The sequence below is a fragment of the Vipera berus genome, assembly GCF_964194415.1.
Source record: "Vipera berus genome assembly, chromosome: 2".
In the NCBI taxonomy this organism is placed as follows: Eukaryota; Metazoa; Chordata; class Lepidosauria; order Squamata; family Viperidae; genus Vipera; species Vipera berus.
The window spans coordinates 167,725,422-167,750,164 of NC_138203.1; the positions used below are offsets into that span (position 1 = coordinate 167,725,422).

At 38.8% G+C, this 24,743-nt stretch overlaps 2 protein-coding genes across 5 annotated transcripts in view; one reads left to right on the top strand and one right to left on the bottom strand.

The window, feature by feature from the left end:
* The window catches only part of ACSF2 (acyl-CoA synthetase family member 2), a 65,693-nt gene that overhangs the window by 8,585 nt on the left and 32,365 nt on the right, over positions 1-24,743 (bottom strand). For 3 of the 4 annotated variants that reach the window (XM_081317315.1, XM_081317314.1, XM_081317313.1), the window contains exons 11-12: positions 2,071-2,178; positions 1,675-1,826 (exon numbers count right to left, since the gene is read on the bottom strand). In XM_081317315.1, the coding sequence (XP_081173441.1) occupies positions 1,675-1,826; positions 2,071-2,178 (260 nt within the window). Of the gene's footprint in view, positions 1-1,258; positions 1,316-1,674; positions 1,827-2,070; positions 2,179-24,743 lie in introns of all 4 variants that reach the window. The other variant, XM_081317316.1, reaches the window with a different exon arrangement.
* Positions 13,562-24,247, top strand: CHAD (chondroadherin). Its single transcript, XM_081317317.1, has 3 exons — positions 13,562-14,490; positions 23,687-23,850; positions 24,020-24,247. Exons 1-3 carry the CDS (start codon positions 13,639-13,641, stop codon positions 24,159-24,161), a joined length of 1,158 nt encoding a protein of 385 aa, XP_081173443.1. The 5' UTR covers positions 13,562-13,638; the 3' UTR covers positions 24,162-24,247.

Sequence of the window (24,743 nt, forward strand, 5' to 3'; positions counted from 1 at the left end):
ACATTACAAATTCTCACACAGATGGGAGGCAGTGAGTAGATCTCTGTGGATTCTATTTCAGATAAGTGAAGAATCATTTTAACCCTACAAGGCATTCATTCATTCATTCATTCTAAAATTCAAATGGAAACTAATCAAGGAGAGAAGCAATCTAGAACTAGGAAGACATTTCCTGACAGTTAGAACAATTAACCAGTGGAATAACTTGTCTCCAGAAGTTGTGAATGCTCCAACACTGGAACTATTTAAGAAGAGATTGGACAATCATTTGTCTGAAATGGTATAGGGTTTCCTGCCTGAGCAGGGGGTTGGACTAGAAGACCTCCAAGGTCCCTTCCAACTCTGTTATTCTATTCTATTCTAAATTTGCCATCTGTGTCATAGGAAGTGACTCTAGGTGGCATAAAACAATCAAATAAAAACAACAATCAAAATACAATCATTATAAAAATGCAAATCAATAATTATCAACATTGAAATATATTATAAAGCAGCAGGGCACATAGAGAATGAATATATCAATAATGGAGCCATCTTAAGATGTTATTAGTTCCTTGGGATCCCCAAGCCTGGTGATATAACCAGGTCTTGAGGGATCTCTGGAGCATTAGCAGGGATGGAGCTAACATAACATAAGGTGGGAAGAGAGCCACATGATAGGTTTTTGCAACTATATCCATTCAAATGCATCTATGGCTTTAAGTGCAGCCACACACTGAGATTTTACCCCTTGTCCTTCCTTGTAATCCTAAGCAAAGTTCCAAAGTGATCTTTCTCCTTCCACTCATGGACCCATTGCAGGTTGCTGATTTCCTGCTGCCTTTAAGAATGAAAAATCAATAGTCTGGTCATCAGCACCTGCTTGTTACTTCCCACTAATGGCAACAAGAAACCAGTTCTCTTTCCTGCCAGCCAGGATTGGGTTGTGAAAAAAGTAGTTGGGACTACTCTTGGCTTTGTGGGCTACACTTTTTGTAGTAAAACAAAAATATGGTCATTTTTATGTGGTCCGCCCTCTACATAATCTGGTTTGGTGCCAATATGAATAAATTTGTATGGGAAGAAATGATCTCTCAGCCTTACACTTTAGAGTAAATGCAGCATTTTGAATTGGACATGGAAATGAATGGAAGGCCAGCACATAAGAAGTGAGACAGCTGTAATGTAGAATGTAAAGCAGTGGAAATCAATCTATCTTTCCAGAAGGGACATCAGCTGGAACACCAGCCAAAGTTGACAAAGAGATACCTGACCATACCAGCCCCTGAGCATCCAGAAGCAATGCTGAATTTAGGAACAATGCCAAGCTTTGTGTCTGAAAGAAAAATTAGTAAGTAGTTCCATTTGTGAATGAGTTCACTATATTTAAATTTTTGAAAATCTTTTTCTCTGTCTGTAAAAAACATGAGTGCTCCCATTTCTTACAAAATAAACTAATGATTATAGTTTTGTGTATGCATTCCCATTTCTTCTACCTAAAAAGGCTTTTCTTAACTAAATAACTAACCACCAAATTAAGTATTCATTTCCTATTTGTAGTGGGGATGAGATAGTGAGAATGTTTTGACGAGTGAATGTGGGGAGTCCATGGTAAACAATTTGATGGATCTCTATGGATCACATTATCAGAATCACTGGGCCTCCCCAATGAACCAGTAGTTCCTGTGGACTTACCCAGTCTTGTACCACTGCTCATCATTCAACACTTCCTTGGTTTTGTTGGTGTCTGCCCAATAACCCAGCATGACACAGTAGCCCCGAATCTGAAGTTCTCCTGCGCTGTTTAATGGGACGAGTTGCCCTGTATTAGGATCCTCAATTTTTGCCTGCAATGCAGAGAAAAGCAGTTTTATAACGAGATGATAAGAGAAGGGAGAATAACTAAGATGATTAGAAAAACAAGATATATATCAGGGGTATGCAATCTTGGCAACTTTAAGACCTGTGAACTTCAACTCCCAGAATTCCCCAGCCAGCCATGCTCCCCTGGTGTACAATATAGCCTTGGATGGGATCCAAGTGGAAACTGTAAAGGGTGATACCAGAACTTGTGGCAAAGGGATCAATCACCTCTGTGTGTGGTAAAATATATCCTACGGTCTCTGTTTTCTGTGCAAAGTTGTCTTGAGGGAAGCCCATGAAAGTGACTGGGCTATTCTCGGTTGTTCCATACACACCCTGCAGACCATAAAAGAAGGAAACACTGGTGAGATTGAGAAACAAAACCAACAAGGAGGAAATATCCCAAAAAAATTGGAAACAAACTGTAAACAGAGCCATAAAACCTTTTCACAGCTATGTGTTTCGTCCTCGCCTCATTACCTGTCATATGATATATGATGCATATACATCAGATGTAATATGTAAGGAGAAATTATTTTGAAACTTAGAAACATTTTAAAAGCTTGTTTTAATACTGTGGTGATTAACTATTTAAAAGTCTGAAAAATGCCATGAAGGAGGTTTATCCTCAACTATCTAAGAACCTGACATACGTATGGTCCTGATAGTTAGACATGTTTTTTGACTACTGTAATTAGTCAAATTAGAAAATAATTTTGTGGAAAACAGGGTTTGCAATACCAGTGCATAGAGTACATTTAGCCACTTAGAATGGAAAATGACTTCATTACTTCTGTTCACAGTCCATAGATATGTTTGGGCATCCCAGACAAACTCTAACTCTTTGAATTTGTTTAAGTAATAGAGCTGCTTTACTAAAAATTAAAAGATAATAAGTGGACAGGGTTTGTGTGCTTTTTCATCTGTTCTTATGCTCAGTGGTAAGCATTCTCTGTAGGGGCTCCACTCCCATGGAACAGCCCTCTCCTTAAGGCAAGGATGGTCCCCACTTTCATTGTTGTCTGGAAATTGGTCAAAATCTGGCTGTTGTGGTTCCACCAATCTTTCTTAGTTAAGATGTCTAAGTTTGTATCATCATTTATTGTCTCGGTAAACTGCGACTTATCTGAAATTTGTTAAGGATTGAAACAAATCAAAATACAATTTAAGCAAAAATAAATAACTTAAAACGTTAGCTTATTTTGTGCTTTTCATGGTGCCATCCTCGTTTGGATCGCTGCATAGGTAATTTTTTGCAAGGACTAAAAAGGAGTTGATGGTGCCAGAGGATTAAGGTCTTGGAGAATAAAAAGAGAGCTACAGCTGCCCCTCTTTACTTGGGAGCTCAGCAGACATGCTAGATTGTGTCTGATGGGAAATAAAATTATGGACTAGAGAGAAATTTAGGTCTGTTTGGCCTGATACAAATAGGAATGGATGGTAAAGTGCTGCCAAGGGAATCAGAAGCACTCTCTGGAACTCAGTGCAAGAATCTTTCTGTTTTGGATGGACCAACCTGCCACAGTCAACTCACCACGGGAAATCTTGCCATGGCCAACTCACCACAGGACAACTCGCTGCAGGACAATTCAATAATTCAATAACATTATTTGAAATAATTTTAAAAATATTTTAATTTTTGTCAGTTACATTTCATTTGTCCCTCCTTTGGCTTCCTTTCTTTAATGTTTCTGTCCCACCATTTCAATGATATTAGTGTAACTCTTGCTCCATGGTGAGTTGTCTTGCGGCAAGTTGTCCTAGACCAGGGGTAGGCAACCTCGGCTCTTTTATGACTCATGGACTTCAACTCCCAGAATTCCTGAGTCAGCTAATTCCTAGACCCATCAAGAGCAGAGTGTTTTAGCCCAAGCTCCTGCTGTAAACATAATGGCATTCAGAAATTTTAAGGGTAGATAGGTAGTCCTCGACTAACAACCACGACTGGGAGCAGGATTTCCATTGTTAAAGAAGGTGATTATTAAGTGAATTATGCCCCATTTTACTACTTTTGCCACAGTTGTTAAGCGAATCACTGCAGTTAAGTGAATCATGTGGTCATTAGGCAAATCCATTTCCCCACCACCACTCATTTTGCTTGCTGGAAGATGGCTGGAAAAGTGGCAAATGGGGATCATATAACTCTGGGACGCTGCAACCATCATAAATACATGCCAGTTGCCAATTTTGATCATGTGTCGGGGGGGAAAGCTGTGACAGTCATAAGTATGAGTTCTGGTTGTAAATCACTTTCTTCAGTGACATTGTAACTTTCAGCAGTCACTAAATGAATGTACATCAAGGACTACCTGTCTGACCACTTTTCTGTAGAGACAGAGAACATCACTGTTCAATAGCAGAGTGAAGACTTGGATCAAGATGCGAATTAAGGGGATAAAAGAGGTAATTTCACTGAAGTTTCTTCAGAATGGAATTGACAGAAATTATTGGAAGAAACTATTTCTATCAAGTGATTAGCAAAGTTATCAGCAGTGTTTCTATTCATATTACAAAGAGTTGTGCTACCTCTATTGGCTACAAAGAAGAAGACAAGTTTTATTACTAGCCTGCATGCTACTTTGACACAAATAATATTTATATTTAAAGCCAGGTTTAAGTTCAGGTTTTTTTTTTTAAAAAACAACTAACTAAAAACATCAGCTTTAAGAGAAAAGAGCAGAACTGGCCAGAAAACAAGAATAATGTTGGAACTTCAAAGGCTATGTAAAAAACAGAGGGGAATAAAATAATAAACCAAAGGAAGTATTTAAGGATGATGGAGCCAGCTACCAAAGCTTGTCTCATTTTGCACTTAGGGATGGATTTAATTATCCCTTCTAATAACATTGGGTATTTGTCTAGACTTGAAACACCAATGTTCTTTCCAGTCCTCTCTTGGCAATCTCCTCTTACTTCCCCCAAAAATCATTTGCTTGAAATCAACTGGCTTACAGTCTGTTCTTTGGGACTATGTGCCAGGTCCCTAAGGACCAAGTCTCCTTTTGCCCTAAATTTGGAAGGTCCAAGTTAATTTTAAGGGTAAACGCCTTTTAGACTCAGCTGCACTCAATTTCTGCAAGGTAAAAGTGGCAGGACCCAAACCCACAAGAAAAGCCCTTCACTCTAATGCATCACTGGAAAAAATATGCTAGATACTGCATAATGAGGGAAAATCTATTACACAAGTTCAGGGGAATTTTCCATTTTTATTGTTGTTTCTTCATATGATCTGTAACTGAATCCAAGCTCAGTGTCTGCATTCAAACATCATTGGATCCTGAAGTCCAGACATATGTAATTATCTATACTTTCAGATATGTTTTTTATTTGATTATATTGGAGTATATACCATGTAGTAAATCTGAAATCAAAGTAAACTATAGTATTTTTGTGTACCCGGAAGTTTGCATTTTCACATCTCTGAAGAAAAAAGCAAAGAATTACACTATGTGTCTTTCTATCTGATTGTAAGATCTGAGCTGCAGAAAGAATCTAGGAAGCACACTGATGAAGAAAACCAACAGCTCCAATACTAGAAGATGGTGTTCCATCATCAAATTGCTAAGCACATTTGATTTGTGCTTAGTTTGTAAGCCGCCCTGAGTCTTCGGAGAAGGGCGGGATATAAATGGGATTAAAAAAAAAAATCCTGCACAAACTTCTCTTAGTCTCCTATGAAAATCATCTTTGAAAGTGATTATCACCATGTCTTGTGACAGTTAAATGTTATGAGTTAGTTCAGGTTTATATGAAGAAACGTTTTCTGTTTCCTCTGAAAATTTGTAGTACACCAGAGAGGAAATGGATTTCCCCCTCCACCTGCTTACTTTGTTCCATGCAGGTGCTTAATAAATTCTACCCAAGCTTTCCTGTCTACTGCAATGTTTTACCCTTTCTCAGAGGGAAAGGTAAGGCAACCTCACCTACAAACATCATTTTTGGGTGGCTGGGTTCAGTGGTGTGCTAGACCTAGCTTGTTTTGATCGTTGAATTTTCAGGAATTTTGTGAGCTGCTTGAGAACAGAGTCGAGCACTTATGTGCTGATCAGCTGTTCCATGGCATGGCAGGAGCAATGGAGTCTGCAGAACCATTTCTTAAACACTGGCTAGGTTCAGACAACACATTAGCCTAGGATAAAATGGGTTGTGGTACAAGATTTGTGGGAAACCCAGTTATTAACCAGGTATATGAACCAAGCCGTCATCTTATATTTACGTACAGCATGTGAACACAGCAAGTGGGATTTTTTAGCTTGGATTTAAGACTCAGGATGTTGAGTGAGCCAGGTTCACATAAATTGGGTCATCTCCCCCATCCAGCCAGGCCAGACCACTGAAAGCCAACCTCCTGCTATTTTTCTGTCTTGGTGGCTTGGAGTATAAATTTATTTCCAGAATGAGTAGCATTCCTGTGGTTCATCAATCTTTCTTTGGTACTGCCTGAGTTTTAGAAATGTTGTTTGGCGGCTGCCACAGAGAGGCATGTGACATTAACTGGCTATTTTATCAAGGGTTTCCAAACGTTTTGCCTAATAATGAATCAACTTGTCTGAAACTGGGAGGAAGACAGGCAGTTATAGGGATGGGAGGGCAGGAACACTTCTTTGCCAAATGGGCAATAAAACTCACAAAGGCAGAAAAATCAACTGAGAGGAAGACGTTTTGGAACTAGAGCAACTTTAGCCTAACTTACCTTACCATACCACCTGATAAGGTAAATTAGGGTAAAGTTGCTCTAGTTCCAGAACTTCTTCCTCTCAGCTGATTTTTCTGCCTTTGTGAGTCTACAACTCGCAGAATGAGCACCCCTTGAAGTTCTTGGCTTATACCAAGAGAAACAACCCTTGTTGCATTGTTGTGATGCCCATTAGGGTCCTTAATCCCCAAAAATGTCTTTTGACTCATGGCCATCCCAGAGTTGTCCATTCTTTTCTTTTATTGTTTAACATTCTGGCAGTGACTCTCTAGATGTTCAAGTTGGAGACTTATAAACCATACTTGCAGAAGACAGAATTGCACCTGAAACCTTTTCTGTGTCATACACTTCTTTGGGGCCCTTGGTGCTCTCTTGCAGACATTTCATTACCAAACTAGATAATATCAGATGTTACCTAGTTTGGTAATGAAACATCTGCAAGGAAACCGCTAAGCTCAGCGAGTGCTAAGACCCATAGTTCAACACTGAGTTACAAATATTCTATCAGTGATCACTTCTTCCCAGGTCCTTATTGGGTTCCACATCTGAAAGGCACCAAGGTGGGGATTTTTGAACTAGAATGTGAATAATTTCAGTTTCTAGTGTTCAATAGTGAACTAATGAAAAAGGTGTCATTAAAGTTGGATTATACAGCCATAAGGTAAAGGTAAAGGTTCCCCCGCATGTGCGTGCTAGTCGTTTCTGACTCTAGGGGCCGGTGCTCATCTCCGTTTCAAAGCCGAAGAGCCAGCACTTGTCCGAGGACGTCTCCGTGGTCATGTGGCCGGCATGACTAGACGCCAAAGGCGCACGAAACGCTGTTACCTTCCCACCGTAGGGGTCCCTATTTTTCTACTTGCATTTTTACGTGCTTTCGAACTGCTAGGTTGGCAGAAGCTGGGACGAGTAACAGGCGCTCACTTTGTTACGCGGCACTCGGGATTCGACCCACCAAACTGCCGACCTTCTGATTGACAAGCTCAGCTCCTAACCCACTGAGCCACCATGTCCTTATAGAGCCATACAGATGATATAAATCCTCTGTTGGGCAAAAATCTGCACTGTTCATGCTAACACTAATGAAAATCATTTTAAAAAGATGGAGTAATAAGGACAACCGACAGCTGAACTAGTAAGTCCAAAACAGCCTTGAGCTTCAGTGCCGCTACACTCTATTTCTACATTTTTGATGTGGTCATCTGTTTATTCGATGAGGATCACCGTAGAGAGGCAAATGGAAATCCAACCTTCATAAATCATTAGCCATTTGATTCATGTTTTGTAGTGTAATAGATGTTTACAAAATGTTCATTGATTAAGAGAGAGAAGTTTGAGGTGTAATCATACCTATCCTCAGATGTCCTCATACTTTGGTCTCCCCTAGGACATTTAAATCAAAAGACTGAACAGAAGTCCAGGAAAGTGTGGGATTTGTTGCTGTGGAGAAGAGGGCTCCTGGACAATGAAGTCATTGTCACTTACTGACCCCATGCTACCTGAAATGTTCTGGCAGGAATTATAAAAACCACGATGTTGTAATAATCACTGTCTCTTCTCTTTCCAGTTTTTACTCATCACCAGTAAAGAACTGCATAATGGGTGGTGTGCAAACTTAAATCCTGCCAATATGCCACTGAAGAGTTCAGGCACAAACATAAAAGAGTTCAAAGGCTCTCCCTCAAGTCAAAACCAACTCTGAAGCCTGCCTTCTGCAAAGCATGTTCAAGATAAAAGGAGAATTCAGGAAAATAATGTCTTTCTGAGTGCCACATATATATTGACAGCCAGCTGAATTCTCATGGTTACCTTGTTTTGGCTTAAAACCCTTAATAGATACATTCTGAATGGAAGGTATTAATTATTTGACCTCTAGAGAGTCACAGCAGAAGCTGTGCTTCTAAGTCTGTAGTCTTTACCTTGGAGGGGGGAAAAAATCAAACCATCATAACTGGATGAAAACTGCTTAGGTCTCCAATATTCCCTCAATAAATTACAGTTTGAATAATAACTTTATGATGCACACCTATCTGTGGCCTTTTTGCTAATGTGTCAGGTTCTACTTTATATGTATTTTGAGGTAATTTCATTGTAGGACTCCGACTGATTACCGTGATCTTTGGCCAGAATGCCCTCTGGCTTCGGCCCACTGGTTATTTTGTCCTGGGCTGCTGGGTTGCCAGACCCCTTCTGAAGGACATGGACAAAAGACCAGAGGGCACAGTGACTGGTTGGGCTTCACTTCCAGCAGTTTCACCCATGGCAGGGTCAATCAATTTGGCCTGATAAGGAATAATAGTTGGGCTTGGCTTTATTTCTTAATCTATAAAGAAAATGGGCCATATGATCTACTCTTACACTATCTACTCTGAATCAAAAGGCAACTGCATCCGCATAGGAGTAAAGACTCTCCTGGCCAGATCTTTCTGAAGGTGTAAAGAATGCCAGGCTAAGAGGAAAAGTATTTTGGTCCTGTCACATCAACCTTTACAAGATAGCTGGGTACCTTGCAGCTTTCACCTGAGCAATCTTGTAGGTGAAGTAGCACAAAGGCTTATAAACTGAAATTCAGCACAATAAACCGTATGAGGTGTCTGAGAGAAAACCAACCAGCTGAATGCTGAATTGGACCTTATGAGGATTAGGTACACAGTATAAAGGGAGGACCTGGAAACTATGATATCAGAAAGTTGGAGCTCAAAGAACCATCGATAATCAGTTTAAAAGCAAGCCAGAAACTCAGTTCAAGTTAAGTATATTCCACAGTGGGAGACAGAAATGAAGTACGCCACAGATTGCAAACCAAAAGCTGGCAGAAAAACAATAAGTAGACCGTAAGAATTAATGGTTTCAAAAAAAGGGAAGAAGAAAAAACAAAGGGTATGTCACAGAAGTGAGGTTTAGAGCAAGCTAGAGGATAAGCAGCTCAGGATAGTTTAGCTACACATGGAGGTAATTCGTAGAGACGGCATCCAAGCTGTGGGGTTTTCACCTCCTCAGCTCTCTGCCTCTGGGGGTTGAGAGACTTGACTTCTGAGATGTTTAGAAGCGTTACATAGCTCCTTTGCCTCCCAGGCAGCCCAGAATTATGCCCTCAGATTCACAAACATACCCCAAATGAAATATCTTCCTGTTCAAAGGGTCCTTTGAAACATACTTCTGCAAAACAACCTTGGCTATCAGTCTGCATAACAGTAGACAACGTGGCCTCAGTGACATCTCTCAACAATGGAAAAAACCAGGGGGGAAAAAGACCTTCTTGCATATAATCTGTCCTCTGTGTCCCAAGCCAATCCTCAGATTTTCTCCCTTTGCTGAACCTGTCTCACCTCTGTAAACAACTCAATCAGCTGGGCTTTTGTAGCCTGCTTTGGTAGGGAAGTCTCAACAAGCTCACAGTTGTATGCGAACAGAGGCCAGCAGTTTGCTGCAGTCAATCTTTGGCTAGAGACCCGTCCCAAATGTTCCGTCTACAGCCTCCAGCCTCTGCTGTTTCTCAGCCTCTCTTTTTCTTTCCCTGCCAACACCTACAAAGCCCAAAAAGAGGTAAAAACCAGAGGACTTCATTTTGTCCATGCCATCGTTACTCCTCTCTAGGGAGTCTGGCATCCCTTCCTCTCTGCTGTATTTCTGTTTTTAATGCCTGCTCACTAGACTGAAAACAGCCTAATATGGTAACTTTATGCCTTTTAATATGGAAAATATGGAAAAAAATATGGGGGAAACATTAGCCAAAACATACTATGCCCCATTCTTTGCTTTTAGAGAAACTGTATATCAAATACAGGGAAATAAGAAAATCCTACTTCTATGGGAATAAGGAAGTATAAGTCACCTTGGGCAAGATGGGCAGCGTACAAGTTTGATAAGTAAATAAGGAAATCATACTTTACCTCTTGGTGCAGAGAGCAAGCTAAGGTCAATCAATAGGAGAGAATTACTAATACTGATCAGTAGGCAGAATACAGAATAGCAGAGTTGGAAGGGACCTTGGGGGGTCTTCCTCCCGAACTGCTCCTGCTCCCCAACAGGAGAGCCTATACCATTCTGGACACATATGAAAGAAACGAGAAAAAAACTCTAAAATCAAAAAGCAAGAGAAGAAGTAAAATAGATTAAAAGCGAAAGGAAGACTAACAAAAATAAGGGAAAATAATGATTGAATTAAGCATCCTTACAAATTACCCCCAAAGCTCAGGAGTTCTACTGAGGGACAACTGTAGTGTTTTTATCAACCTAGGTTCTTTTACAAATTAGAATGAAGTTACATTTCCATCTGCTGATTTCCAAAAACTTGTTACCCAGGAACACTAAGCACAATGCAGTACATTTCACAGCACTTTACAAAAACATAGTTATACTAATTCTTGTATTCCCGCTATAAAGAGTAGACTAGTTTTATTACACAATAAGGGACAGAGCATCCAAGTTGGGAGCTTAGCTTGTTGAAAATGCTCTACAAAGTCAACTTTTTGTATGAATTGTATGAATTACTGACTTTGCAAGTAGAACAGACTTTTAAATATTAGATGATGGCAGGATAGACAAACTATATTGCTAGATGTTCTGAGCCATGCTCTCTGATGGCCATGCTTTCTGAAAGTTTATTAAAGACAATATTTAGTATCTTCAGAAAATCACATAATTGCCTATTCTCTGTATTACCCTGTGTCTGATGCTTAACTTTTCATCAACTGCTTTCTCATAGTTAAATATAATTCTTGCTGATTTAACAATTGTTTTCTGAAGTATCTTCTTTATTTCTATAAATTTTAAATCAAAATAATTAACTTTTTAAAGTGTAATTTGTTTGGAGTGAAGCAGTAGATCATGTTATCTGCATTTTACCTTTCTCTTTCAAAATTAGGGCAACAGTATGGATTAACTTTTAAAGAAGTTAAGTATTGCCATCATCTAGTAATATAACTGGAAAGTTCTATCTTTGCAATCTGTGATCCTCAATATATATTTTATAGTATTATTAATTTGTTTTCCTGCCATCTGTCTATCAAGTGGCCATAGGCTCAAGGATATTTCCATAAGATTGCTATCATTGCCAAATAGATCCATTTAAAGATATTTCAAGATTCTATGCACTTTGAAAGGCATTAGAACATTCCGAGTTCAGGTCTCTGGAAAAGAAAAATATTTTGCAGCAAATAAAATTATTACAACGACTGTGTATATTAATAATAAAAGAAATGGAAATGAAAGTGGCAAACAGAAGAATTCTGAGTTAGCAAATAAGCTGAGAAAATGGCTAGCTTATAAAGAAAAAGTGAAGAAAAAATGATATAAAAATTACAAATTGGAAAAACCATGGTATCAGATAATGCAAGTATTCAAAGAATATTTCATCAATATTACACAAAATGGTACAAAGGAGAAGAAATTTCCCCAGTAGAAGTGGGAGGAACATTTAAAGAAACCAAATTAACCAAAGGAAATGGATAAACAAAAAGAGATGGTGAATGGACCCATAACAATAAGGGAATCTGTCAGGCTATAAAAAAGATTAAAATAGGGAAAGTGTCTGGATCACATAGCCTCCCAGCTTCCTATTATAAACATTTTGATGATAAACTGTTTTAACCTTAAAAAAACTTTTCTTTTAAAGAAAAGTTAAAAAAAGAATAAGGGAAAAGGAAATATATGAGAAACTAAGAAAAATGAATATAGGAAAAAGGATATTATGATTTAATCCTAAAGAGAGAGGTGAGATTATTTGTTTGTATGTATCTGCTGTAAGAAAGACTGCAAGTCATTTTTCTTGTTTCTCCCTATATATCTTTCTTTGCTTCTCACTTATTTCCTTTTTCTTTTCTTTAATTTTTTTTAAATTTCACTTTATAATATCTCTTAATCTTGTGAAAATTCTTAATAAAACTATGACACAGGAAAAGAAAATTCTAAGTTTTGTGATCTTCGCTCTTCCCTACAACTTGTTCAGGAGAATCTTCCAACTCTGCAGACCAAAGGCTAAATTATACAGGGGCAATAGAAAGGCAAATCGCTCCCATTCTTCAGGTTAAACCTATTCTACTGAAAATATACATTTTAGTAGCCAATATTAAGTGGTCAATAGAGAGCCAGTTTGGACTAATGGCTCTAAGGCTACAGGCCAGAAAGTGGGAGACTGTGAATTCCAGTCTGGCCTTAGCCATGAAAGCCAGCTGAATGACATTAAGCCAGCCAATTTCTCTCAACCCAACTCACCTTAAAGCACTGTTGTTCTGGGGACAATAGGAGGAGGAAGGTTTGTTGGATATAACAACAACAACAATAATAATTTGGAATGGATCTTGGAGGTCATCTAGTCCAACCCGCTGCTCACGCAGGAAACCCTATACCATTTCTTCTTAAAAACCTCCAGTGTTGGAGCATTCACAGCTTCTGGAGGCAGGTTGTTCCACTGATTAATTGTTCTAACTGTCAGAAAATTCTCCTTACTTCTAGGTTGCTTCTCTCTTTGATTAGTCCATTGCCTTGAGTTCGCTGCCTTGAGTTATTTGTAAAAATAATAAAGGCAGAATAGAAATAAATATTAACAAAGTTGCTCTAATCAGAAAAAAAACCCAAAAGGGGGCATATAGTACACAAAGGATAAAGAACATTAATCTTTATGTAAGCCATGGGGAATTGCACTCACAGAAGCCAATAAATTTGTATGATGAAATATATTATGAGATTTTCCCCTCAATGTGCTTTTCATGGCGAGGGAATTCAAATTGCTTCTGCCTAGAAGGCATGGTTCTTATACCCGTCACTTTAAACCAAACAAGAAATCTCACAATACCTAAAGAATCAAGGACCTGGGGACAGCCTTAATTTCTGTGCACATAGCTAAGGAAAATTGAAATTCCTGCAAGTGATGTAGAGTACATTATTTTTTCTGATAATTTGCTTGAAAAGAAAACATCACCAGTACTAAAGCCATGAAAAGAGAAAATCAGGCATCCTCTCTCTCTCTCTGCTTGATGCAAAGGGTTAAAGTCACACCAGGTTCCTGAAAACAGTTACTTCCAAGCCAGCATCTGGCTACTGCTGCGGTTAGTGGGAAGGGTTTTCTTTTTAATAGCATTATAAATAGGGCTGTGTTCAACATGCTGCAGACTTACTTTCTCTTTCATTCAAGCTTCTCCCTCCTGCTGCACGTCTACCACAGCTCTGCGGACATGGACCCATCAAACCTCTTGCTCAAATTCACCGCCTTGCTTATATGTCTTCTTCCTGTTCTTCAGGCCTGTCCTCAGAATTGCCACTGTCATGGAGGAGACCTCCACCATGTCATTTGTGACAATGTTGGATTGAGAAGGATTCCCAAAGTGGCTGAGCAGACCCGGCTTCTCAATCTGCAGAGGAACAATTTCCCTCTGCTGCCAACCAATGGTTTCAGAGAGATGAAAAATCTCGTATCTCTTCACCTCCAACATTCCCACATCAAAGAAATCTCCAGTGGCGCTTTCCGGGGCCTGAAGCAGCTGGTCTACCTTTACTTGTCAAATAATGACATCAGTACCATAAAGATGGGAGCCTTTGATGACCTGATAGAACTTACTTACCTCTACCTAGATCATAACAAGATATCTGACCTGCCCAAGGGGCTCCTCTCTCCACTGATTAATCTTTTCATCCTGCAGCTAGGTGACAACAGGCTCAGAGAGCTGAGACCAGGAGCCTTCCATGGTACTAAGAACCTTCGCTGGCTCTATCTCTCTAATAACTCCATCTCCTCCATCCAGCCTGGGGCCTTGGAGGATGTGGAAAACCTCGCCATATTCCACTTGGATAAGAACCAGCTGAGCAGCTACCCTGTGGCTGCGATGAGCAAATTAAGGGTGGTGGAAGACCTGAAGCTCTCAAACAACCCAATAAAGTTCATTCCAGATTTAGCCTTCCAATCTTTTGGAAGGTACATGGAGACTCTCAGCTTGGACAACATGGGGCTAGAAAAGGTAAGAATTTCTCAGAGCTTCTTTTGTATAAATGTGTCAATTTGTCTATTTGTCAAATCCTGTCATTTGTCAGCATAACCAAGAAATAGGGGATGTATTCTATACAGGCAGATTCAGTCCATACCTCAAAGGGAAAATCTCAAGCGCAACCTTTTATTTTCTCTAACAGGAATGAATGCTACTATCATTATTCTGAGTTTTTCTTTATAATCCAATTTGGGGATTGGGCGGGCAGGAGGGGGAGGAAATAGAATACTACAATTAGGGAAAACATGGCAGGAGAATTAGAACTTTACCTTTAAGCTATACAGGGTTCTAAAAATGGATCTATCAGTGGTGCAAAATGCATAGCTGTTAATCAAAGGCGGGGGGGGGGGGAGGGGAGTCCTTCAAAACAGAAGTTAAGCTGCAAAGAAAGGAATGGCCCATTTCCTCCCCCACACAGACACAGTCTGTGTCTGCCTTGAAATAATTCTTTACGTGTCCTCAGAAACTGGAGACATCTTCTGATGGGCAAAGAGAATGGGACCAAATTGGACTATTATGCCTGGTCACAATTACGGTGAGGAGACCCAGAAGAATGGAACTGAGGAAAAGGAGAAAATTCCTGATTCTTTCCTTTCCATTCACCCTTGGTATTGTAGTATCAGAGCTGAAAGACAAAGGGACCATCACTTTTCAACAACACAGTCTCTGCTGGTTTTAAAGAGGAAAGATGAAAGCAAAAGGATAGAAGACCTTAAATTGGTGTTCCCAGCCTTGGCCACTTTAAGTTGTTGTGTACTTCAACTCCCACAATTCCCCAGCCAGTATGTCTGCAAACATTAATCAGAGAACAGTATGAAGGCGATGGAAACTAAAAGAAATGTTTTTTTTTCTGGAGCAAAAGGCTACAGCTACACAGGTATTCCTTGTCCATTTAATAAGCTGTACACAAAACCATTAGTCTCTGTCAGAGAAAAGTGCTTATAATTAGTAAATTGGGAGTCAAGTACTGCTGGGCTACGTAGATTTTTATTCAATAAAAGTGGTTCTTCATATTTAGATTCTGAGGAATTAAACTAATCTGGGCACGAAAAAAACAGCAAGCACACATTCTCTGTCTTGCATTGTGCTTGTTTGTTTATTTACTGTATTTATCAAAGTTATATTACCACCTATCTCGGTCATCAACGTACAGGTTTTTTCTTTCACTTCAAGAGAAACTAAACAATTTTTTTGCTGTCCTTCACTTTCACAACTTTGTACTTTCCTCCATACCTGCTACTGATTTCATCTCCTCTTTTCTTTGCTGCCTTTATCTCATCTATGAAATATTGTTTGTGAGCATTCATCCATCAGTCTTGTTTTATATAGTAGCTGGCATACTGCTCACCTAAATAAAGGAAATAATTATACCCTAGTTTTCTTTTCTTGAAACAAATTACACACACACAAACACACAAACAAATGGACCGAGTTTACATTTCATGCTACATATGATTTGCTTAACTCTAATAAGGAAATATTTTATTAATTTAATTTAATCATGATTTATTAGTTAAGGGTTCTTCCTCACATCCCTAAAACTGGTGTACAAATATACCTAATAACTTTCCTGCAATGTCCTCATGGGTTTAAATCTTACTAGTAAGTGATAAATCTAGTACTGAATCTAGAAATAGAATCTGATATTTTTTTTATCTTTTTCTCCTTAATGCTGTTTCATTTATTGCTTGCTTTCTCTCTTATACTCCATATAAGAGCATGTGCATGTGTATGCATGCATGCATATGTGTATGCATAAAAATAGATGTAGAGAATGTGTGTGTGTGTGTGCGTGTGTGTATAAAACTAGCACTGCCCAGCTGACAAAGCCCAGCTGTCTTTCCCAGTTTAAACTGACCATAAGCCTAGTGTTCTTGCCTTCAAAACATGAAGGCAACACCACCAGAATTAGGCTGATGCTGCAGTTAGGGTGAGATTACATTACATTACAATACATACACACACTTGTATTGAGAGAGAAAAGAGGGAAGGAGAGAGGAAGGGAGGGAAGGGAAGGAAGGAAGGAAGGAAGGAAAGAAGGAAGGAAGGAAGGAAAGAAGGAAGGAAGGAAGGAAGGAAGGAAGGAAGGAAGGAAGGAAGGAAGGAAGGAAGGAAAAGATGTGAGAATAGAGTAGAGTAGAGTAGAGTAGAGTAGAGGCTGGAAGGGACCTTGGAGGCCTTCTAGTCCAGCCCCCTGCTCAAGCAGGAGAACCTATACCGTCTCAGACAAGTGACTGTCTAGCCTCTTTTTTAAAATCTCCAGTGATGGAGCGCCCAGGAATCCTGGGGGTAAGCTATTCCACTGGTTAATTGTCCTCACTGTCAGGAAGTTTCTCCTTAATTCCAGGTTGCTTCTCTCTTTGATCAGTTTCCAACCATTGTTTCTTATCCTGCCCCCTGGTGCTTTGGTGAATAACTTGACCCCCTCTTCTTTGTGGCAGCCCCTCAAATACTGGATCACTGCTATCATGTCTCCCTATTTCTTCTTTTCTTTAGACTAGCCAGACCCAAGTCCTGCAGCCGTTTTTCGTATGTTTTAGTCTCCAGGCCTTTGATCATCTTAGTTGCTCTTCTCTGAATTTTTTCAAAACTCTCAACATCTTTTTTGTGATATGGTGACCAAAATTGGCTGCAGTATTCCAGGTGTGATCTTACTAGGGCTTTATAAAGCAGTACTAGTACTTTGTGTGATCTTCACTCTGTGCCTCTGTTTATACAACCCAGGATTGTATTAGCTTTTTTGGCTGCTGCTGCACACTGCTGTGCAGAGAGTTAAGCTCTGTTCTTAAAATACTACATTACTTGTTGGTAAAATGTAGTGACTTTCAAAAAGAGGTGGGTGATAGTACCGCCTGGAGAACAGGGGAGACAGGTAAACTGAGCATAGGCAAGAATGTACCTCTTTTTTCTCCTCCTCCCCAATCTTATACTTTATTAAGGATTTGTTTATTGATCATCTCTCAAAGAAAACCTCACAGCACTTCACAAAGAAGTCCTTTCTCTCTGGAAAGTTAGAGGGATGTTCAAGTAAGCAACAAAATATTCCCCGTCTTCTCAATGAATGAATCATGTCCCTCGTGCAAAACCATGATATATGAGAATCTGGTTGTAAATAGGAAATGGAGTGACCTCATTTTGGCTATACCATGTCCGTGATGGAACAAGAAACCACATTAAAGAGAAGCAGCAGGGTGGAAGCCTTCCAGGTGAACAAGAAGTACTATTTCCAGCAGCTTTAGTGCCATGCTGAAGTTGTCCAAGTGCATTAAACCAGCAAAACAATCATCCCCCCCAGAAGCTCAATGAATGGATAACACAAAGTGAAGGCAGAATGAAAAGCTTAGTAAATTAGAATGCTAAGAAGCAAAATAAAGTACAGACATACAGTAGGATGATAAGATTTTAAAGCTGGTAGCTAGAAAGAGGAGGGGGAACTTGAATGAGAAGAAGAATTCATTCATGGCCAAAATAAGAGATTTTTTTGATGATAGCATAGATCTTTCTTCATTTACAAAATCTTAAAAACTTGCTCACAATTATGTGCATTTTGGAAGACACTGTGGGAAATTTGGAATAGAATTAATAAGAATCTGAATATCAAACATAAGAAAGGTCTCTCATAACAGATATATATGAAACAATAGAGCATTTCCAAAAGACTTCTGTGGAAAAAGGCATTGTGCACAACAAAATAAAGAAAATGAAGCAAAAGTATTATTCTAAACAAAATGATATTCAAGAATGAAGAAATGTGCACTGCATGAATGACCTTGCAATGCAGAATCACTGATCACATTTTGATCTTCACTGTATACCAACAATAAGATTGCTATTTAACAACCATATAGATTTCAGCTTTTTTTAAAGGCACACATAGGTGCTGTCCACAACATAATAAGCACTTTTTCAGTATCAATCATTATGATTTCCCGCTTTGTCTTAAATGAATGAGACACAAAAGCAGCCCAAGGGAAAGCAAAAGTTATCTTAGTGACATGATGACCACTGAATTGCAATATGAAGTTGCAATTCACAGGTATTTTATTGTTTCATTTCCCAATATGTTGATTTCAACAAGCTATTGTCTGGTTCTGGCTGAAGGTCCCAACAAAGTAACCACACTGGAGACATTCCAAGCTCTAATGTAAAACTTTATTGGGCACATCATACCGGCACTAACGAGTTGAAAAACAGCTCTGGCATTTTGGCACCAGAACAATAAATTAAAAGTATAAAGACTTCCCTTCACCCTGACAGTGCAAGTCACATTCCCCAATTAAGCACCAGATAATTGTTATGAGAAAAATCCTTTGTTTCCTAGCAACAATCTTAAATAGCCTTTCTTCCCAGACTAAGCTACTCCACATACATTCCAATGATTCCCCCCTCCCACCTGTGTCTGTTGGCAAGATACAAGATAACAAAGGCTGAAACAAAACAAGAATTTTTGAAGCTTGACAGCTATATCCTATTCTTCTACCTGTAAAGGGATTTTATTATTGTTTCCTCCACCTGATCTTATTCTACAGTAGTTACAGAATAACAAAATTGGAAGGGACCTTGGAGGTCCTACTACAACCCTCTGCTCAAGCAGGAGACACTATATCATTCTGGACAAATGGATATCCCATTTAAGGGGAAAAAACCCTCCAGTGAGGAAGCACCCAAAACTTCAGGAATTTTTTAGTACAAGCTACATATGGTCACATTATCCTAGAAACCACTAAGTATGTTGGAAGTCTCTAAGATATGATATCTTCCATGCTACTACAGGAGGATGAAAAGTCTGTTTGGTCTAGTGCAGGGATGTCAAACTGCCAGCCTGCAGACTGGATGTGTCATGCCGAAACCATGCCCACCCCATTGCCGGCAATGGAGAAAAAGTCACGATACGTCGTGACACATCATGTGACATTGCGAGTTTGACACCCCTGGTCTAGTGGCTAAGAAAGTAAGAGACCATGAGTTCAAATCCTGCCTTGGCTATGAAAGCCAGTTGGGTGATTCTGGGCCAGTCACTCTTTCTAAGCCCAAGTTACCTCACGTGGTTCTTGTTGTCAGGAAAATAGGAGGAGGGCATGTCGAGTATGTTCATCATCTTATTTGTAAATATAATAAAAGTGGGATATAAACAAATAAAACAAGCCAGAGGCAAGATATCTGTGCTCTTGTGGTAACGTAAAAAACAACTCCTTCCTCTTAGATTTTTCCTGCAGGATTAATTTTCAAACTGACATGCTTATTCTGCTTTGGCTGAGAAATTAGATATACTTTTCCAGGACAAACTGGTAACACTAAGATAAACTTCACAAGTACCTATTTCTCACAGCAAATTTTTGATCACTAGGTATGTCTTCTCAGTGCATATAGTCAGTAGCTAGCTGAATTTTCTTTTAACATGACAGCATTTTACAAGTGGATGACAGACCTAATGAAAAAGAATTGTTTTAATCACTTAAAACAATTATTAAAGGCTTTAAGTGATATGTTTTATGCATAACATGGAAAGAATTCTGCAGCACAGTGAATTAGCCTGAATCAGCCCCAAGACAATAGTCAAGCTAGAAAGTTTTCTTTAGTTATTAATTCTATTGCCAATACATTACTGTTGACAGATTTTAGCAAGTATGGTTCAGATCTTGTGAAAAATAATATAAATTATTTATATCTATTTATTAATATTTATATGTATTTATATGTAAGGGTGTAGGTATATACATATGTTGTATATAGCCGGTTTATATGTGTGTTATGTATGTGTACACTTTTGAGAGCAGGCAACAGAATTTCATTTTTAATGTGTGCCAGTGTGCCCACAGTAAAAAAAATGACAATAAAGGTTATCTTATCTCTTATCTAAAATGATTAATCCATTCTACCAAGAAGTCCTTAGCAGGGATTTACTATCACATTCCGCATCTTTGGTATATTTTGTTCTAATGATGAAGAATATTGTCAAAAGAGATTTGTGAAGCTATCCAATACACACAGTAATATTCCAAGTAAAAGACATTGGTTGTTCTCACTTTAAATCATAGTTTCAAGTGGGCTTTTTCCCCAAACAAATAATAGATTATGGTAATCATAATTTTAACCATTAGGTGAAAATGACTAGTTGTGACTATGGAAAAGTAGAATCAAATCCGTCTCTTGGCCACATTTATGATTCATAACACAAGGAATTCAGTTCCAGGAGAGTGAATACACAACATAAATACACAGTGGTAGCCTGCTACATACAAGTCCCTGCAGTTTTCTTGGCAAGGTTTTTCAGAAGTAGTTTGCCATTGCCTCGTTCCTAGAGCTGAGAGAGTGACTAGCTCAAGATCCAGCTGGCTTTGTGTCCAAGGTGGGGCTAGAACTCAGTCTCCTGGTTTCCAGCCTGATGTCCTAGCTACTACATAAAACTAGTTCTTAGTTCCTATTTCTGTAGCAAAGAGTAAAAATGATCTACCAAGAATCTGCATTAGGTTTAATTTGCTTTCTGTGTAGAGCTAACTAAATCAGGTCTCACCCTCCCAAGTTCTTGTCTGCAAAAATTAGAAAATTGGATTTATCTCTTATCTTTTAGCTGTACTGTAATCTTATATCTTTTAATTTGGAATAACCATTTGGAATTTTTTTCTCAATATATTTCTGGAATTTCTGAGAGATCTGTGATAAACTAATTCCATCTTTCATTGTTTTCTATATATTTTATTGTTTTTTATTTTATTTTAACCAAACTGCTATTACATAATTTGGGCAGTTCTATAATTCATCTTCTACAATATTGTTTATGCATTTTATTATTAAAAAACAAGTTAATTTTATCTTTTCTTTTAAAAATAAATCTTGATTTTATTGTGTGATTGGATTATCGCCCAAGAAAAGAGTGAATACTTTGAATAGATATACCTCTATGCTCTAACACAGGGGTCAGCAACCTGAAACAGTGAAAGAGCCACTCGGAACTGGTTCCCTCACAAAAGCAAAAACTGGGAGCCGCAAAAAATGTGTGTGCATGCGCGTACATGTGCACATGCACAGAACAAGGTTTGACTGAAGAGTGGAGCCAAGGCGAGATATGCACCTACCTTGCATATTGATTGGTTGAACTTTTTTAGTCCCACTTTTTTTTTGGACTGCACATGGCAGAGGACTGGGAGCCACAGGAGACGGCTGAAGGAGCCACATGCGGCTCCGGAGCCGCGGGTTGCAGACCTGTGCTCTAACACCAGGAAGCAGCTTTATAAAAATAATTTCAAATTTTGTATATTTGAGCTTCTTAATTGCCAGAAAGTAGCATAGGTTGCCTGATCCCTATCTCTTCCACAGCTTGAAGTTAAGGATGGATGCCAAGTGAGGCAACCCCATAAAAGACAGGTAATGGCTGTAAGAATAGGAAGCAAAGGTTTGAAATCTCCTATGAACCCAGTCATTTTCTACTTACACAAAGGAGTCACAATTACAGAATTTTTGCCTCTGAAATGCAAAATGAAGATTTACAAATTAAAATATAACTGTTTAAAGGATCAAACAATCTTCAATTGGCCAAAAAGTTTAGATATCTGCTCTCACTTCCGTCATGAAAAAAAAATGCTACCAACAATTAAAATAGAATCTGCTGGGATTCATTCAGTGATGGTTCACAGATAAATTTCAGGAAGTAGTTACAATTGGAAATTCCTTAATGTTCATTATTCAGCTGTTACAGCAAACCAGTATTTTAAATAATTTGATTTTGATAATGCTATCAGATTACAAGAGATGAATATTTTATTGTTAATGCGCTGGAATGGGAGAAGAGCTCTCTGATATTCAGATGTTAAAAAGATGTGTGATTTGAAAAATGGGATGGGAACTTAGAGGATTTTCTGGAATATTTAGCTGATTTTTGATCGAAAGTGCAACTATTCTCTCTTTCCTCCTTGATCAGACTTTTAGTGAAAAGATAAAAAAGGACTGAAGCAGCAGTGGGAAGACATAAGGGACACCCATGGAAGATTATGAGGTTTATAGTCTGCTAATCCTTGATAAATTTCCATATATGAAGAACATTATAAGACAAAAAAACCCTATTCTGGTAGAACCTTTGTGCATATTTTATTTTCCTGAAAAAACATCAAGTGGGCAGAATAAAAAGTATTATGGAAGTCATAATCAATGTTTATATCTATATAAATGACTTCCAAGAGAGAGTGTGCTATGTTTATAACAATTATAGCAAACTAAATAAATACTGAGAGATAGGCCTAGCAGAAAGAGTAGGAATAGCTGTCTTAAGTCCCTTATTTTTGCCATCCTAATTCCACAGGAGAACTAAATTCTTGAACCCAAGACTTTAGGATGTAAACATTTTGATTTTTCAGCATTAACGAATAACCAGTGAGGACCAAGGGACAGGGGAGAGGAATCTGAGCATCTGGAAATTTGCCTTGCTGCTTCTACATGAATGCCAAGTGTAACTTTCCATTGGGAGTTCACTGGATTCTGACCAAGTCTGCAATCCTTTTGAGTCTCCACAAATATTCTTCTCTATGTATAACATGGCAACCGGATACCAGAAAGGATTTCAGTTCTAGAAGCCAAAAAAACCTTTTTGCTGGTTTAGGATGAAGCAATGTCTAAAAAGAAATGGGAGAAGTTGAAGAACACCTTTCCTTTAAAACAGTAAAGGGCACACAAACAAAGAAAAGTATTTAGCAAACCATCATTAGCCTTTCAACACATTCCCACCCATGTTTGTTTGTTTTTTACCACAGTGGAGAACATCTCATACAACTCAATATTATGGTGTTTATTTCCTAAGAGTGGTTATCTTCAAACAAACGGAAATGTGGACCATTTCATATGTAAGGCAGGTGACTATCAGGACCTGTCATTGTTCCTTGGCATATATGAATTTTTCCATGTATTTATAATAAATCCCATGAGGTAGGTTTGCATCAAGGAACGTGCTGTGTGAAGTTGCAGAAAGTGGAAAGAGTAGTCCATTCTATCTCTTCTCCTGTCTCCTATCGGCTAAAATGTTATGAAATATTTTTACCGCAACTGGACTTTGGGCTTTGGTTTTGCCTTCCCTCCCTTTAATTTCTAAAATTTTGGATCACTACCCAAAATTGTCTGTTAGGGAATAAGCATGATTTTAACTTATTTACTGTTATTACTACCTGCTCCTCTGTTTCAGTTTTCAGATAAAGCATTTGTTGGAACAACCACACTGAAGAATGTTCATATAGAGCAGAACAAAATTTCCAGTCTACCTAGGAGTTTTCCATTCACCCGTCTGGAGACGCTCTCCCTGTCCAATAACCCTTGGCATTGTTCTTGTCAGTTAGCACCATTGCGCAGGTAAGAGTACTGATCCCACCCAACTTGCTAATTCCTCAAAAGTATTTTGGGGAGGGGAGAAAGGAACGGTGGTAGTTAATGAATTAATAAAGGACATGAAGGGTCACACTGAAAATCTGTTTAACCATGTTCTCCTGGGTGATTCTGAGGATTTTTTCTTTTTCTTTAGGTGGCTGGGATCTACTCGTACTCGCCCAGATGCAGTCTGTGCATCACCTCCTCAGACTCGAGGACAGCAGATTCGAGACACTTCTGCCCTCCGTGGCTGCAAACTTCCCTCTAAGAGATCCAAAAAAGGAAATCGCCATTAAGCAGGCAATTCAGTTTCTTTCCAGAATTTTCAGTTAAATACCTGTCAACCCTTACAGGTGGTCTAGACAAGAAGTGCCAACCATGACTAACGCTATCTTATTGTAAGGTTACAATAAGATCTTGCAAATCTTGCAAGACTGAAGGTACATTTCTCCCCCCTCATCTTTACAGTCCATGAAACTAGGGAGGGTCCCTTCTGAGACATACACTGTGCCCCATTTCTTCTGTGAGCTAAGCTGCGTTTTATCTGACTGTTACCTAGTCTCCTCCTCTTCCTCCTCCTCCTCTTTCTCTTTCGCCTATCACTCAAAAATGTTCTCACAGACCATTACAATAACTCGCCCTGTTTAGAACGCCAGTGTAATTTTTAAGTTAGTGTGAATTGACCTGATTTGTCTCCAAAACAGAGGAATTCTTTCTGAATACTTCTGAGTAAACCCCAATACTTTATTGTATGGTGTCAAAATTAGCTTACCACAATTCTTGATATCTTAGGAGTTGTGAGCATAGAATACCATAATCAGTGAAAGACTGAAGGCAAAACGTGCTCCTATCATGAAGCAAGGCACTTCCTTCGGCCT